The 19,000-nt window shown below is 39.4% G+C and overlaps 1 protein-coding gene across 4 annotated transcripts in view; it reads right to left on the bottom strand.

Moving 5' to 3' along the window:
- The window catches only part of TBC1D8B (TBC1 domain family member 8B), a 164,178-nt gene extending 147,647 nt beyond the window's left edge, over nucleotides 1–16,531 (bottom strand). For 3 of the 4 annotated variants that reach the window (XR_005214605.1, XM_037822003.1, XM_037822004.1), the window contains exon 1: nucleotides 16,271–16,531. Coding sequence is in view for 2 of the 4 variants with exons in the window: in XM_037822003.1 (XP_037677931.1) it covers nucleotides 16,271–16,400 (130 nt within the window). In the remaining 2 variants the exon portion in view is untranslated. Of the gene's footprint in view, nucleotides 1–1,164; nucleotides 1,299–16,270 lie in introns of those variants that run through there. The other variant, XM_037822005.1, reaches the window with a different exon arrangement.
- Nucleotides 16,532–19,000: the final 2,469 nt, after the last annotated feature.

Raw genomic sequence — 19,000 nt, 5'->3', positions numbered from 1 at the left:
GGTATAATTTGTAGATACCTTTAATTCTCTATCTCAGGTTTTCCTCTTGTATAGATGAGGATATTACTCTTCAACAACCTTTCTCTAATTGCTAAGGGCTCTATATCTTGAATCTCATATTTTCAACACCTAATAAATGAATGTGGAACATCTGCTGTGTCCCCAACAACTGTCACATTTGCTCCCACTTTGAATGTCCTCCCCAATTCTCTCTACCAAACCACATCTCAGTGTTAGTGCTCATACATGGCTGATTTAATTAAAAACAACCCAAACTGTTTTTTTGGCAAGATGATTCACAGATGCCACACTGGAATTCTGCCACTAGTACACCACCTATTATTATTAATCACTGCTTTTTGGAAATCTTTGTATCATTTAACAGGACATCTGATAATTATACTTAACATCAGAGCCGGCCTTGGAGAACTGCTTTGGGGTTTTCTAACACCCCCTCATTAGTGGAGATTTAGAAAGCAACAGAACCAAGTTGTTATCATTATCGACTATTTCAGTAATTATACATTTTTTTGATTACTTGTTTATTATCCGGGCGTAGGAACTATTTCTGTTTTACTCACCACCATATACCCAACACCCAGGATAGTGGTCAATTACCACTCCATTTCTCTGCTTCCCTTCAGAGCAAAAAACCTAGAAATAATGATCTACATTCATTTGTCCTCCAAATGTCTGCTTGGCTCATATACTTTAGTCTTCTGGTCTCTGCTAACAGGTCACCCCCGAAGAGTCCTTCCACAGACAAATTTATCTAAAATACCGAACCCCTCCCCTATCACTATATTGCTTTATTTTTCTTCATATACCAATCACCACCAGCCACATATTATTTATTTGCCTCTCTCATCTAGAACGTTAACCCCATGAGAGTAGGGATTTTGTTTTGTTCATTGCTATTATCTCCAGCACTTAAAACAGTGCTTGGTTTTTAGATGGCACTTAGTAAATATGTGTTAAATGAATCTATGTTACACTACCTTGTTAGGATTTACTCCTATCTTTTATGCTTACATAGTAGCAGCAAAAGGTGAAAAACTGGTCAAACTTTCTAACATAAATGCAAAATAAAATCCATGTCATCGCTGCATGGCAAAGCAGGAAACATTACAGAGCCTTTTATTTTTATTATTATTTTTAGCTTACCTTACATCCACGGTCCTTCCACAACTATCCACAAGCAGCATGAGTTTCCACCAGCTAAACAGTTATTTCTTCTTCAAGTATTATGTTTTGAAAAATACTACTAAGATAACCAAAGTTATATGTATTCTTCAGTACCACTCAGCAAAACAAGTAATGCTTATATCTGTAGAAACAATGTTTGAGAACTTCTAGGTTTTGAGTAATCATAGATCAAAAAGAAATGCTGAGATGATAAATTATTCTAATTCTTTTACATTATTCTGATTATAAACCATAAATGCATAATCACTTTCATACCAAAATTCTTGAATAATTAACTCTAAGTGTTTTGCTTTTGCAGTGATATCACTGCAGATTGGACATGCTTAATGTTACTACCCCAAATCAATTTCTATATTATAACATGGGAAAAGTAATTACTAGGGAAAAATGACAAATATACAGCCCCCTTTGGTCTTCAGGCACAGAAATTTCTTACTTCATCAATAGATAAATCAATAACAAATATTTTTGTACTTGCTCACAGGTTTCAAAACTCATTTGATGCTGAGAATTGAATTCGAGAGCACAGGTTATCAGGGGATAGAAAGTGGGCAGAGATTGGGCAATTGACAATGCAGGAGTCCAGAATGTTCAATAAGGCTTATTGTAAAGGTTCCTAGAGTGTAAGCTCTTATAGTGGTCACATCTATTCCTGAGTTTTAACTGTTATTTAAGAGATGTTCAACTGGTACAAAATTTATATTCTCTGTAGCACACTATCTTTTAACCTGTATGGTCAGTTTATTTAAACAACATAATTACGTGAAACCTAGAAGAGGAAATGAGAACTTGTTATTTTGTACAGGTTAATGTAATACCCTGATACATCCCAGAGTATTTTCGGCAGAAAATAAAAAAAAGTATTTGCAAAGTCCCCTTGAGGGACTGGGGGAAAATGTGGAAATATTAAACTTCCCCACGTGGGGAAGTCCTGATATTCTCGCAAGCGTTAGGGATTCCCAATTTAATAAGTCAAGCTCTCAATCTTGGGGCTTGCCCTTAAGAAACTTATTCCTGCAAAGGAGTAGCTAAACCTACTTATAATTATGCCTAAGAGTCACCTCCAGAGAACCTCTTTTGTTGCTCAGATGTGGCCTCTCTCTCAGCCAACCTGCAAATAAACTCACTACCCTTCCCACTACATGGGACATGACTCCCAGCAATGTAAATCCCCCTGGCAATGTGGGACATAACTGTCAGGGATGGGCCTGGCCCTGGCATTGTGGGATTGAGCAAGCCTTCTTGACCAAAAGGGGGAAAAGAAATGAAACAAAATAAAGTTTCAGTGGCTAACAGATTTTAAGCAAGAGTTGAGAGATTATTCTGGAGGTTATTCTTATGCATTATACAGATATTCCTTTTCAGTTTCTAGTGTATTAGAATAGTTAGAAAGAAATACCTGAATCTGCTGGACTGTAATCCAGTAGACTTGATTCTTGATAATGATGGTATAATTATATAGCTTTTAAGTGTGACTATGTGATTGTGAAAACCTTGTGACTGACAGTCCTTTATCCAGTGTATGGACAGATGGGTAATAAAATAAAGACAAAAAATATATAAACAATAGAATGGGATGTTTTGGGTGCTCTTTACCAGTTTTATTTTTTTCTTTATTTTGGAGTAATGAAAATGTTCTAAAATTTTGGCGATGAATGCACAACTATGTGGTGATACTGTGAGCCATTGATTGTATACTTTTGGATGCATTATTTGGTGTGTGAATGTATCTCAAAATTTCATTTAAAAAAACCTCACTTGATCCACAGGACAATTTTATGAGGTAAGGAAGACAAGTTTTATCCCTGTTTTATAGAGGAAGAAGCTAAACCTTTTTAAAATAATTTAAGCTGAATAGAGACATAACAATATTAAAATCAAGAAAGAGAAAGGCAAGATTAATGAGGTAAGTGGAATTACTAGACACAGTGATGTATTCATATATTTGCATTCGTATTGGTTGTGTTTTTCATTAGATTGAAACCTACTTGATAGCAATTATTAGTTTTCCACTTACATTATAACTATCCAATATCATAACAAAACAACCCTTTGCACGCGATCTACATCATTATGACCTTAAGGTAACTCTAGGAGATTCAGGATGCATGGCCCTAAGGCAAACTGGAGTAATGGGCCCAGGCTATGCTTAAGGAAGGAAAGGCCCCAGCAGCACACAAGGGAGGGGAAAGGGAGAGCTGTGGACCAACAGGTGTCTAAAAAAGGCCCTGGGGGCTCATAGGGATGCAGTCAATAATCCCTCCACTACTACCAAGGAAAAGTGGTGGCAATGATCATCCTTCATTTCTCAAAACCTCCTATAAATCTGCCTTTGGTTCATTCAAAGAGATCATTAAAAGTAAATTTTTGGGAGGCGGGGCAAGATGGCAGACTGGTGAGCTGTATGTTTTAGTTACTCCTCCAGGAAAGTAGGTAGAAAGCCAGGAACTGCGTGGACTGGACACCACAGAGCAATCTGTCTTTGGGCATACTTCATACAACACTCATGAAAATGTCGAACTGCTGAGATCAGCGAAATCTGTAAGTTTTTGCGGCCAGGGGACCCGCGCCCCTCCCTGCCAGGCTCAGTCCCGTGGGAGGAGGGGCTGTCAGCTCCGGGAAGGAGAAGGGAGAACTGCAGTGGCAGCCCTTATCGGAAACTCATTCCACTGATCCAAACTCCAACCATAGATAGACTGAGACCAGACACCAGAGAATCTGAGAGCAGCCAGCCCAGCAGAGAGAAGACAGGCATAGAAAAAAAAAAAAACAACACGAAAAACTCCAAAATAAAAGCAGAGGATTTTTGGAGTTCTGGTGAACACAGAAAGGGGAAGGGCGGAGCTCAGGCCTTCAGGCGCATATGCAAATCCCGAAGAAAAGCTGATCTCTCTGCCCTGTGGACCTTTCCTTAATGGCCCTGGTTGCTTTGTCTCTTAGCATTTCAATAACCCATTAGATCTCTGAGGAGGGCCCTTTTTCTTTTTTTTTTTTTTTTAATCCTTTTTTTCTTTTTCTAAAACAATTACTCTAAGAAGCCCAATACAGAAAGCTTCAAAGACTTTCAATTTGGGCACGTCAAGTCAAGAGCAGAACTAAGAGAGCTCTGAGACAAAACGCAATAATCCAGTGGCTGAGAAAATTCACTAAACACCACAACTTCCCAAGAAAAGGGGGGTGTCCGCTCACAGCCACCATCCTGGTGGACAGGAAACACTCCTGCCCATCGCCAGCCCCATAGCCCAGAGCTGCCCCAGACAACCCAGTGTGACGGAAGTGCTTCAAATAACAGGCACACACCACAAAACTGGGCGTGGACATTAGCCTTCCCTGCAACCTCAGCTGATTGTCCCAGAGTTGGGAAGGTGGAGCAGTGTGAACTAACAAAGCCCCACTCAGCCATCATTTGAGCAGACTGGGAGCCTCCCTACACAGCCCAGCAGCCCAGAACTGCCCTGGGGGGACGGCACTCACCTGTGACATAGCACAGTCATCCCTCAACAGAGGACCCGGGGTGCACAGCCTGGAAGAGGGGCCCACTTGCAAGTCTCAGGAGCCATACGCCAATACCAAGGACATGTGGGTCAGTGGCAGAGACAAACTGTGGCAGGACTGAACTGAAGGATTAGACTATTGCAGCAGCTTTAAAACTCTAGGATCACCAGGGAGATTTGATTGTTAGGGCCACCACCCCTCCCCGACTGCCCAGAAACACTCCCCACATACAGGGCAGGCAACACCAACTACACACGCAAGCTTGGTACACCAATTGGGCCCCACAAGACTCACTCCCCCACTCACCAAAAAGGCTAAGCAGGGGAGAACTGGCTTGTGGAGAACAGGTGACTCGTGGACGCCACCTGCTGGTTAGTTAGAGAAAGTGTACTCCACGAAGCTGTAGATCTGATAAATTAGAGATAAGGACTTCAATAGGTCTACAAACCCTAAAAGAACCCTATCAAGTTCAGCAAATGCCACGAGGCCAAAAACAACAGAAAATTATAAAGCATATGAAAAAACCAGACGATATGGATAACCCAAGCCCAAGCACCCCAATCAAAAGACCAGAAGAGACACAGCACCTAGAGCAGCTACTCAAAGAACTAAAGATGAACAATGAGACCATAGTAAGGGATATAAAGGAAATCAAAAAGACTCTAGAAGAGCATAAAGAAGACATTGCAAGACTAAATAAAAAAATGGATGACCTTATGGAAATTAAAGAAACTGTTGACCAAATTAAAAAGATTCTGGACACTCATAGTACAAGACTAGAGGAAGTTGAACAACGAATCAGTGACCTGGAAGATGACAGAATGGAAAATGAAAGCATAAAAGAAAGAATGGGGAAAAAAATTGAAAAAATCGAAATGGACCTCAGGGATATGATAGATAATATGAAACGTCCAAATATAAGACTCATTGGTGTCCCAGAAGGGGAAGAAAAGGGTAAAGGTCTAGGAAGAGTATTCAAAGAAATTGTTGGGGAAAACTTCCCAAATCTTCTAAACAACATAAATACACAAATCATAAATGCTCAGCGAACCCCAAATGGAATAAATCCAAATAAACCCACTCCGAGACATATACTGATCACACTGTCAAACACAGAAGAGAAGGAGCAAGTTCTGAAAGCAGCAAGAGAAAAGCAATTCACCACATACAAAGGAAACAGCATAAGACTAAGTAGTGACTACTCACCAGCCACCATGGAGGCGAGAAGGCAATGGCACGATATATTTAAAATTCTGAGTGAGAAAAATCTCCAGCCAAGAATACTTTATCCAGCAAAGCTCTCCTTCAAATTTGAGGGAGAGCTTAAATTTTTCACAGACAAACAAATGCTGAGAGAATTTGCTAACAAGAGACCTGCCCTACTGGAGATACTAAAGGGAGCCCTACAGACAGAGAAACAAAGACAGGACAGAGAGACTTGGAGAAAGGTTCAGTACTAAAGAGATTCGGTATGGGTACAATAAAGGATATTAATAGAGAGAGGGAAAAATATGGCAAACATAAACCAAAGGATAAGATGGCCGATTCAAGAAATGCCTTCATGGTTATAACATTGAATGTAAATGGATTAAACTCCCCAATTAAAAGATATAGATTCACAGAATGGATCAAAAAAAATGAACCATCAATATGTTGCATACAAGAGACTCATCTTAGACACAGGGACACAAAGAAACTGAAAGTGAAAGGATGGAAAAAAATATTTCATGCAAGCTACAGCCAAAAGAAAGCAGGTGTAGCAATATTAATCTCAGATAAAATAGACTTCAAATGCAGGGATGTTTTGAGAGACAAAGAAGGCCACTACGTACTAATAAAAGGGGCAATTCAGCAAGAAGAAATAACAATCGTAAATGTCTATGCACCCAATCAAGGTGCCACAAAATACATGAGAGAAACACTGGCAAAACTAAAGGAAGCGATTGATGTTTCCACAATAATTGTGGGAGACTTCAACACATCACTCTCTCCTATAGATAGATCAACCAGACAGAAGACCAATAAGGAAATTGAAAACCTAAACAATCTGATAAATGAATTAGATTTAACAGACATATACAGAACATTACATCCCAAATCACCAAGATACACATACTTTTCTAGTGCTCATGGAACTTTCTCCAGAATAGATCATATGCTGGGACATAAAACAAGCCTCAGTAAATTTAAAAAGATTGAAATTATTCAAAGCACATTCTCTGACCACAATGGAATACAATTAGAAGTCAATAACCATCAGAGACTTAGAAAATTCACAAATACCTGGAGGTTAAACAACACACTCCTAAACAATCAGTGGGTTAAAGAAGAAATAGCAAGAGAAATTGCTAAATATATAGAGACGAATGAAAATGAGAACACAACATACCAAAACCTATGGGATGCAGCAAAAGCAGTGCTAAGGGGGAAATTTATAGCACTAAACGCATATATTAAAAAGGAAGAAAGAGCCAAAATCAAAGAACTAATGGATCAACTGAAGAAGCTAGAAAATGAACAGCAAACCAATCCTAAACCAAGTAGAAGAAAAGAAATAACAAGGATTAAAGCAGAAATAAATGACATAGAGAACAAAAAAACAATAGAGAGGATAAATATCACCAAAAGTTGGTTCTTTGAGAAGATCAACAAGATTGACAAGCCCCTAGCTAGACTGACAAAATCAAAAAGAGAGAAGACCCATATAAACAAAATAATGAATGAAAAAGGTGACATAACTGCAGATCCTGAAGAAATTAAAAAAATTATAAGAGGATACTATGAACAACTGTATGGCAACAAACTGGACAATGTAGAGGAAATGGACAATTTCCTGGAAACATATGAACAACCTAGACTGACCAGAGAAGAAATAGAAGACCTCAACCAACCCATCACAAGCAAAGAGATCCAATCAGTCATCAAAAATCTTCCCACAAATAAATGCCCAGGGCCAGATGGCTTCACAGGGGAATTCTACCAAACTTTCCAGAAAGAACTGACACCAATCTTACTCAAACTCTTTCAAAACATTGAAGAAAAGGGAACACTACCTAACTCATTTTATGAAGCTAACATCAATCTAAAACCAAAACCAGGCAAAGATGCTACAAAAAAGGAAAACTACCGGCCAATCTCCCTAATGAATATAGATGCAAAAATCCTCAACAAAATACTTGCAAATCGAATCCAAAGACACATTAAAAAAATCATACACCATGACCAAGTGGGGTTCATTCCAGGCATGCAAGGATGGTTCAACATAAGAAAAACAATCAATGTATTACAACACATTAAAAACTCGAAAGGGAAAAATCAATTGATCATCTCAATAGATGCTGAGAAAGCATTTGACAAAATCCAACATCCCTTTTTGATAAAAACACTTCAAAAGGTAGGAATTGAAGGAAACTTCCTCAACATGATAAAGAGCATATATGAAAAACCCACAGCCAGCATAGTACTCAATGGTGAGAGACTGAAAGCCTTCCCTCTAAGATCAGGAACAAGACAAGGATGCCCGCTGTCACCACTGTTATTCAACATCGTGCTGGAAGTGCTAGCCAGGGCAATCCGGCAAGACAAAGAAATAAAAGGCATCCAAATTGGAAAAGAAGAAGTAAAACTGTCATTGTTTGCAGATGATATGATCTTATATCTAGAAAACCCTGAGAAATCGACGATACAGCTACTAGAGCTAATAAACAAATTTAGCAAAGTAGCGGGATACAAGATTAATGCACATAAGTCAGTCATGTTTCTATATGCTAGAAATAAACAAACTGAAGAGACACTCAAGAAAAAGATACCATTTTCAATAGAAACTAAAAAAATCAAGTACCTAGGAATAAACTTAACCAAAGATGTAAAAGACCTATACAAAGAAAACTACATAACTCTACTAAAAGAAATAGAAGGGGACCTTAAAAGATGGAAAAATATTCCATGTTCATGGATAGGAAGGCTAAATGTCATTAAGATGTCAATTCTACCCAAACTCATCTACAGATTCAATGCAATCCCAATCAAAATTCCAACAACCTACTTTGCAGACTTGGAAAAGCTAGTTATCAAATTTATTTGGAAAGGGAAGATGCCTCGAATTGCTAAAGACACTCTAAAAAAGAAAAACGAAGTGGGAGGACTTACACTCCCTGACTTTGAAGCTTATTATAAAGCCACAGTTGCCAAAACAGCATGGTATTGGCACAAAGATAGACATATAGATCAATGGAATCGAATTGAGAATTCAGAGATAGACCCTCAGATCTATGGCCGACTGATCTTTGATAAGGCCCCCAAAGTCACTGAACTGAGCCTTAATGGTCTTTTCAACAAATGGGGCTGGGAGAGTTGGATATCCATATCCAAAAGAATGAAAGAGGACCCCTACCTCACCCCCTACACAAAAATTAACTCAAAATGGACCAAAGATCTCAATATAAAAGAAAGTACCATAAAACTCCTAGAAGATAATGTAGGAAAACATCTTCAAGACCTTGTATTAGGCGGCCACTTCCTAGACTTTACACCCAAAGCACAAGCAACAAAAGAGAAAACAGATAAATGGGAACTCCTCAAGCTTAGAAGTTTCTGCACCTCAAAGGAATTTCTCAAAAAGGTAAAGAGGAAGCCAACTCAATGGGAAAAAATTTTTGGAAACCATGTATCTGACAAAAGACTGATATCTTGCATATACAAAGAAATCCTACAACTCAATGACAATAGTACAGACAGCCCAATTATAAAATGGGCAAAAGATATGAAAAGACAGTTCTCTGAAGAGGAAATACAAATGGCCAAGAAACACATGAAAAAATGTTCAGCTTCACTAGCTATTAGAGAGATGCAAATTAAAACTACAATGAGATACCATCTAACACCGGTTAGAATGGCTGCCATTAAACAAACAGGAAACTACAAATGCTGGAGGGGATGTGGAGAAATTGGAACTCTTATTCATTGTTGGTGGGACTGTATAATGGTTCAGCCACTCTGGAAGTCAGTCTGGCAGTTCCTTAGAAAACTAGATATAGAGCTACCATTCGATCCAGCGATTGCACTTCTCGGTATATACCCGGAAGATCGGAAAGCAGTGACACGAACAGATATCTGCACGCCAATGTTCATAGCAGCATTATTCACAATTGCCAAGAGATGGAAACAACCCAAATGTCCTTCAACAGATGAGTGGATAAATAAAATGTGGTATATACACACGATGGAATACTACGCGGCAGTAAGAAGGAACGATCTGGTGAAACATATGACAACATGGATGAACCTTGAAGACATAATGCTGAGCGAAATAAGCCAGGCACAAAAAGAGAAATATTATATGCTACCACTAATGTGAACTTTGAAAAATGTAAAACAAATGGTTTATAATGTAGAATGTAGGGGAACTAGCAGTAGAGAGCAATTAAGGAAGGGGGAACAATAATCCAAGAAGAACAGATAAGCTATTTAACGTTCTGGGGATGCCCAGAAATGACTATGGTCTGTTAAATTCTGATGGATATAGTAGGAACAAGTTCACAGAAATGTTGCTATATTATGTAACTTTCTTGGGGTAAAGTAGGAACATGTTGGAAGTTAAGCAGTTATCTTAGGTTAGTTGTCTTTTTCTTACTCCCTTGTTATGGTCTCTTTGAAATGTTCTTTTATTGTATGTTTGTTTTCTTTTTAACTTTTTTTTTCATACAGTTGATTTAAAAAAGAAGGGAAAGTTAAAAAAAAAAAAAAAAGAAAGAAAAACAAGGAAAAAAAAAAGATGTAGTGCCCCCTTGAGGAGCCTGTGGAGAGTGCAGGGGTATTCGCCTAACCCACCTCTATGGTTGCTAACATGACCACAGACATAGGGGACTAGTGGTTCGATGGGTTGAGCCCGCTACCATAAGTTTTACCCTTGGGAAGACGGTTGCTGCAAAGGAGAGGCTAGGCCTCCCTATTTTTGTGCCTAAGAGTCTCCTCCTGAATGCCTCTTTGTTGCTCAGATGTGGCCCTCTCTCTCTGGCTAAACCAACTTGAAAGGTGAAATCACTGCCCTCCCCCCTACGTGGGATCAGACACCCAGGGGAGTGAATCTCCCTGGCAACGTAGAATATGACTCCCGGGGAGGAATGTAGACCCGGCATCGTGGGACGGAGAACATCTTCTTGACCAAAAGGGGGATGTGAAAGGAAATGAAATAAGCTTCAGTGGCAGAGAGATTCCAAAACGAGCCGAGAGGTCACTCTGGAGGGCACTCTTATGCACACTTTAGACAACCCTTTTTAGGTTCTAAAGAATTGGGGTAGCTGGTGGTGGATACCTGAAACTATCAAACTACAACCCAGAACCCATGAATCTCGAAGACAGTTGTATAAAAATGTAGCTTATGAGGGGTGACAATGGGATTGGGAAAGCCATAAGGACCACACTCCACTTTGTCTAGTTTAGGGATGGATGAGTAGAAAAATAGGGGAAGGAAACAAACAGACAAAGGTACCCAGTGTTCTTTTTTACTTCAATTGCTCTTTTTCACTCTAATTATTATTCTTGTTATTTTTGTGTATGTGCTAATGAAGGTGTCAGGGATTGATTTAGGTGATGAATGTACAACTATGTAATGGTACTGTAAACAATCGAAAGTACGATTTGTTTTGTATGACTGCGTGGTATGTGAATATATCTCAATAAAATAATGATTAAAAAAAAAAAAAGTAAATTTTTTACTTGATTTCACAGAGATCAAAATGTTGCAGGGAGGGAGGGGACCACAAAGTGTGATCTGTCCTCCCTACAGGTTACCTTATGGGATTTTCTTTTAATAAGCAAATGATAATTTATGAATTTACAGTATGTGTACCTTTCCTTACCTAAAATGAATCATGGCCAACATTTGGGCACTCCTCTGAATAATTAGGTATCTAGGAGGGCAAAATTTTTATCAGATGGTTCCTTTGTGAGCATGGGTGAAAGACTGTTTTCCTAAGAAATACTTAATGCAAATACCATCAAAGTTGGGATCCTTGGGATAGGAATAGGGAAAAAGGGAGAAAAGCTTTTTATTTTCAAGACATGGCCATTAAGGTTTTTTTTTTAAAGACTTCTTTATTGTTTAATATGTATGCGCTTAATTATGGAAAATTGTTTACACAGAGATTTGTTAAGTTTATATAAATATAAAATATTTTGAAATGAAAAGCTTACTTCAAACATTATCACATTCTAGTTTTTACAGAGATTCAATTTCAAAGTGATTATGCCAAGATGAAAGAGATGAGAATGGTTTTATTTCTGTGTTTTGTTCCACAACACCAAAACAAGATCTACTGAGAGTGATTATGAATCCATCGCCCAAGAAACTACTTACACTATTCAAATGTGGAAAATTCAAGAGTAAAATATTCCCAACAAACTACCTAAATTAGGGTTTCCTGATTGGCAGATCTTCTTAAAGTCCATACATTAGAGCACTTAATAGAATGTAGCCCCCATAATTCCACCCATGTAGCAGCTCCCGTCTGCCAAGCAGAGCAAATTGTTGATTTTTGCATAATAAGCCAGATATGCATAAATTAGCTTTAATTATCTAAAACCAGGTGCTAAATTTAGATGCCATAGAAAAGTCATTAGCCTTATCAGCCAGGAGGAGCAACGGATAATATAAGTAACTGCAAAAATCCAGAAGGGTGAATTACTTCTCAAATTAAGGAAAGTCACTTATCTGTAAAATAACCTTATGTATAACAAAAATGTCTAAAAGATATTTCTCCCTGCTATAAGCCAGGACAATTAGGTAAGATAAAGTTAGGCAAATGGTAAGTAATCTAGCGGATATCCACCAGAAGTGTTTCAAAAATTTAGAAAAGGACTCAGAACTTGAACATCCAAACTAGTCTCCTGTTATACCCATCCTAGGCTCCCCTGTTGCTCTGATTCCATTATTAGGAAAAAAAAAGAAAGAAAACTAGCCAACTAACTTCACCAAGTGCACTTCTGAAGTCACTACATTGCTAGTAATTATTGCCAATTATTGCAGTCAAAGAAATGAAATCTTAAGAAAAGAACAATTTCTTGAGGGTCATTATCTTTTCTTCATTAAATAAAATATATAAAGCAATCATTTAAAGGGGTAGCACATAACACTGGATTTTAGCAAACAAACTAGACAATGTTGACTTGTGAGTAAAACACAGCAAAGCTCTTGGCTTCACAATTTTATGTAAGAATACAGTGATTGAGCCTCATGAAAATCAGCACACACTTTTGCTCTGAACCAGAAAGAACCAAACAAACCTTAAAAACATCTTTTTGCTCCTTTCTAATCCTTTTGTTTAATTTACATGGAATATAGTGGCAGGTCTCAATTGGCAATTTCAAGCATCTTGACAATATCACAGGTAAAACAATCATGCAGAGATACAAACTGACCAAGAAGTACAAAAAGAGGATTATGGCTAGTCACAACATACATGTGTGTGTGTAGAAATCTTGGTTTATTTTTTCAGGCAAAATTTCCTCTTATTCTAGAGATGGGGGGTTACAACTGGTCCATGCTCTAAGAAAGCCTGTTAATTGAAAAATCCAACTCAGAAAACAAGGAGTGATTATTTAAAGGAAACTTGCAACAAGTAAAAAATGATTTTATACTACCTTACAGTGATTTGAGTCTCAAGAATTTGATTTACCTATTATTTTTAGGAACATAGTCATACAAGTGAAATACACTTCTTTGGTAAATGTGGGCAAGAGCATTATAAAAAATATGTGTTCAAGTAAAATTATGGGGAACCAAAATATATTAGAAGACTATTTCCGAAGCTGTAACACAGGGCTATATGATCTAGTCTTAATATATTCTGACCTATTCTCACTAGACTCAAGTGGGTAATTTACATCACTGGGTAATTATGAACATCAATTCTCAAATTTCAATTTGGAAAATATTTGCGTCTATTAAACAAAAGAATCAGCTGTAAAATAACATTTCTAATTTTTAAAAACCAGAAAATGACAAAATGTCAAGTTTAATGAGGCAATTTGTGTTGCCATATTTTCAAGAGGGCCTTTTTAGAAGCTGGATAAGATAGACAAGCCTTGCAAGATTAAAAAAAAAAAAAAAAAGACCTGTAGAACCTGAGAATTCCCTCCACCCTGGGGGTGGCTTGAAAAAAAGGACATCACAGCACACGTTTTTCACCATCTTAACGTACACTGATGTCACCTATTAACGTTCATCTTACCCTCGCAACTCAATGAGGTAGGAGCCATCTTACAGAAGATGGTTCTAATTATAAATTGCCTGGTTTACCAGTCGGTCTTCCCCGTCCCCCTATGCAACCTTTAACCAGGTTGTGAGCACTTCGAAGGCAGGGAACTGAATCATAATTGTCTTTGTACCCTAGCATCCCATGTGGCACATAGTAGGTGCTTAAGGATGAATAAATGAAAGAATCTGTCGAATGCAATTCAGCCAGTAAGAGATGAGTACGGAACTACAATACAGGATTTTGGACTCACCCCTCTTCTTCCTACATCCCGCTGCCTACTCCACCACTTCAAAGCCACAACACCAAATTAAAACTGTCATGGACTGGTGGTTTGATGGGTTGAGCCCTCTACCATAAGTTTTACCCTTGGGAAGACGGTTGCTGCAAAGGAGAGGCTAGGCCTCCCTATATTTGTGCCTAAGAGTCTCCTCCTGAATGCCTCTTTGTTGCTCAGATGTGGCCCTCTCTCTCTGGCTAAGCCAACTTGAAAGGTGAAATCACTGCCCTCCCCCCTACGTGGGATCAGACACCCAGGGGAGTGAATCTCCCTGGCAACGTGGAATATGACTCCCGGGGAGGAATGTAGACCCGGCATCGTGGGACGGAGAAAATCTTCTTGACCAAAAGGGGGATGTGAAAGGAAATGAAATAAGCTTCAGTGGCAGAGAGATTCCAAAAGGAGCCGAGAGGTCACTCTGGTGGGCACTCTTACGCACACTTTAGACAACCCTTTTTAGGTTCTAAAGAATTGGGGTAGCTGGTGGTGGATACCTGAAACTATCAAACTACAACCCAGAACCCATGAATCTCGAAGACAGTTGTATAAAAATGTAGCTTATGAGGGGTGACAATGGGATTGGGAAAGCCATAAGGACCACACTCCCCTTTGTCTAGTTTATGGATGGATGAGTAGAAAAATAGGGGAAGGAAACAAACAGAGAAAGGTACCCAGTGTTCTTTTTTACTTCAATTGCTCTTTTTCACTCTAATTATTATTCTTGTTATTTTTGTGTGTGTGCTAATGAAGGTGTCAGGGATTGATTTAGGTGATGAATGTACAACTATGTAATGGTACTGTAAACAATCGAAAGTACGAAAAAAAAAAAAGCTATCATAGTGATATGAAGTGGTATTTCATTTTGGTTTTGATTGGCATTTCCCTATTGGCTAATGATGATGAATATCTTATCATTTGCCATTTAAAGATTTTCTTTGGAAAAAGGTCTTCTCAAGTCCTTTGCTCATTTTTATAATGGGTTGTTTGTCTTTTTGTTGTTGTTGTATGAGTCTTTTATATATCCTCGATATTAGACCCTTAAATTATCAGATATATGATCTGAAAATATTTTCTCCCATTCTGTGGGTTGTCTTTCACTTTCTTGATAATGTCCATTGATGAATAAAAGCTTTAAATTTTGATGAAAAAAAAAAAAAAAAAAAAACTGTCATGGAAAAGACTTCTTGTCTCCCCAGTGTCCCAAAGCTTGAATGTCCCTGATGAAGATGAAAGGTACCAAAATGACATTCTCTGGAATCTTTAAACACTTGGCCATGGAACAGTTCGTTTTTAAATATAAAAATCGGAGGCAGGATGTTAAACTTCCGTTTTGTTTTATTGGTTTTGCTTGGAATCACGGTTTTGAAAGGAGCAGAGCCAAACACTCAGAAGAAAAATGCATTACGACGTAATAGCCTTCTGAGAGGAGTTCCCAAGGACTGAAAACTTGGAGACGAAGTAAAAAGATGCTGAACTGGCAGAAGTCAGCAACTCTGAGCAGGATCCCTCGACCTCCCCAAACCCCTCCAACCCTAACTCCCACTCCCTAATCTCTCTTGAAACTCATCTCTCAGGATCTGATAGGACTCCTCCCTTTTTTCCTCACTCCGCTCCCCCCACCACCACCCCGCACACACACGTACACTTTCCAAGGGTGGTGATTATCGGTATGTAGGTGGCTTTGTGAAAAAAGTTAAATCCACAGCTGTGAACTGGCCCGTCACCCGCCTAAATGCGGCCCGTCTTGGCTTAACACTCCTCATCAACTCCCTCACCCCATGGGAAGCGACAGGGCAGGCACCCGATTTTTCCTCGGCTTCAGAAATACCCCCTCCCCCTTTCCCCGTCCCATCCAAACAGCAACTGCACATCCAGTGAAGCAGTCTCTGGACTCGGTGAGAGCAACGGAAAGGTGGCGGCGGGAGAACCCAGTCCCTCCACCCAAGGGTTTAGGGTCGGGCGGTGTGTGGCGACGAATAACTGTTTCCCTCACCACCGTTTAAGTAACGGCGAGCACGGCCCTGAGGCAGGTTACCTGTGAGTCCCCCTCCGCCTTCCTCCCCGTAGCCGCGTCGCCGTTGCAGGACGAAGTAGTCGTTGGACCTTTCCATCAGCCACAGCTTCAGCGCATTTTTCAGAAGCACTTCCTCAGGCGTCAGCCACATCGTGGAGAACTTTGTGCTGCCCGGGAGCAGCGACCTAGATGCCCTCCTCACCACACCCTCCACCCGTCTCTTCCCCTCTACTTCTCCCACCTGATCTTCCTCAGGCAGCAGCGGTTCGGGTTCACGTTCTCTCCACTTCCCCCAACCCTCCTGTCTATCCCACGTAGGCAGCGAAATTGCCAATTCCCTCCCACAGCACTACCGCCCGACTAGGAAATAGTCCCGCTTCTTCACCTCTTGGGAGTTGTAGTTTTCTATCCGCCTTTCTGCGCTCACGATACTGGAACACGGGACTACATTTCCCACAATACCCTGGAGTGAGACCAAGTTAGGGGTGTTTTCAAAGCGGGTCCCGCCACTACTTAAGTGTATTTTGTCTAGCTAAAGTTGAAAGCATTTTTTTTGTTCAGATAGGTGAGCTCCAGATATAAAGCTGTTGCCTTTTACTTTTTCACAGCGGAGGGCATTAAACTAGAGAAAACAAAGCTTCCGGGATTTTGGAATAACGCTCATTCCGGGAATAGCAGCAATAAACATTTAAATGAGCGCGTACTTTGTGCTAAGGCCATTTCATCTACTTTATGACAGTAGTCTTGGGGAGTATATATTTCCACTTTGCAGATTAAAAAACGAAAGCTCAGGTGGGTGAGTGACTTAACTAAGGTCACACAGTAAGTGGAATCCAATTTGATTCCTTGTGTAGTTCTAAAGTTCTTGCTTAGATATTTCTACCCATAGAGGAAGAATTAAGTTTCCAGAAACTACAGTTTTTTTTCACGCGGTGCGCACCTCCTGTTTATTCAGCTATTGTAATAAGCCACAGAAAAATCTTTTGTCCATCTTTCATTTTCGGGTTCTAGAGAATTTATGAGCAGTTTTCTCTTAAGGCTTTTTGAGGGAGGGAAAAAAAACATTTTTTAGGGCGGCCTTCACCTCTTAGTATCTTGGCAGTGGCATGCAGCTTCTTAAACACTAAGGTGAATGTGGTCAGTAATTTGCATGACATCGATGTGAGGAATTATTTGAGGGACATTGTTATTTATTGTGATAACTAAGCCCACTGGAGTACACTAAAAGCGAAAACAGGCTTTTAGAAAGGAAGGAATTGGGAGGCAATGTACTAGCAAGGGGCTCTTAGCAAGTTGCTTTGAGAAAGAGGCCTCGGGGTCATATAGCTGTAAAATAGGGTGGGACACCCGCAGATGGCACCGGGGAACTCTGCCCTGAAGGAACCCTCTCCAGGGCCATCACCGAGGAAGGCCTGTGCTTCAAGTAGGGATTTTTCTTGTGAGAAAAGGGGTTATTTGGGATTCTCATCTACTAAAACATAGTAAGTAAGCAGTTCCAAGGCAGCCTTCCTGAGAGGAGGATGGGAAGCAGCAATGCTCCTAAAGCCCAGATTGTAACGTGTCCCTGGGAAAAGCTGTCCCAATTTGGATGTGTACTAGGGAAGATAATTTCTCCTCATCTTCCTCGTGAAGGAACAGTTAATGTAGCAAATGTAGAGAGATATGAGGTGCCCTCCTCTCTTTTGACCTTTCCTTCCCCTTTTTCTTTCCTTCCTCGTCAAACCACATTCTTTTCCAATACCCTTAAATGTTAGAATTGGGGCAAGAGCTGTCCAGAACTGGATGCTTCCTCTGCTTCTTTACTCTGTAACCCCATCCAGGATATACCTGTCTGCTCCCTGTTACAGGAACAGGCTCATTTTTGGCTTAGAGGAGGGCATTCAGGCAGTTCTTGCTTAAGTAACAAGAAACATTTTACTGATTATGTAAAGAAATTATTTTTCAAATTAAATTGCTTCTGTGATGTCAAATTTTGGCTTAATCACAAACGATTTCTCTCAGGCCTTTGAAGATAAAAAGTATGTTTTTGAAAGCATCTTTAAAAGTATAGCATGTCCCTCTATTCAACTTTCAATTGTGTATATTATTGTAAATTGCTTAAGGAGGAATGGGATTACAAACTTCCATGGATAAAGATAGCAATTATCATGTCCTGTACTGTTACTCTATATATTTATTTATGTATATTTATATTATATATATAAACTGTTATTTAGTTTCCAAACAAGCTTGCACATTTTTACAACCTTACTTTATTTTTTTTGCAGTATATTTTTTAATTCATTTTTATTGAGATATACCCACATACCATGCAGCCATACAAAGCATACACTCAACTGTTCACAGTACCATTATATAGTTGTGCGTTCACCACCAAAATCAATCCCTGAACACTTTCATTACCACACACACAAAAACAACAAGAATAAAAATCAAAGTGAAAAAGAACAACCAAGGCAAAAAAGAAAACTGGGTGCCCATTCTCTTCCTTTTTTTTTTCCTTGCCCCCACCCCTCCACTCATCCATCCATACACTGGACAAAGGGGAGTGTGGTCCATATGGCTTTCCCAATCACATTGTCACCCTTCATAAGCTACATTTTTATACAATCATCTTCAAGATTCAAGGGTTCTGGGCTATAGCCTGACAGTCTCAGGTACTTACTGCTAGCCAATCCAACTCATTAGAACCCAAAAAATGTTGTCTATATTGTGCGTAAGAGTGCCCACCAGAGTGACTGCTCGGCTCCT

The sequence above is a fragment of the Choloepus didactylus genome, chromosome X, assembly GCF_015220235.1.
Source record: "Choloepus didactylus isolate mChoDid1 chromosome X, mChoDid1.pri, whole genome shotgun sequence".
Taxonomy (NCBI): Eukaryota; Metazoa; Chordata; class Mammalia; order Pilosa; family Megalonychidae; genus Choloepus; species Choloepus didactylus.
The sequence above is the reverse complement of the archived record's forward strand: the minus strand, read 5'-3'. Positions and strand labels throughout refer to the sequence as shown.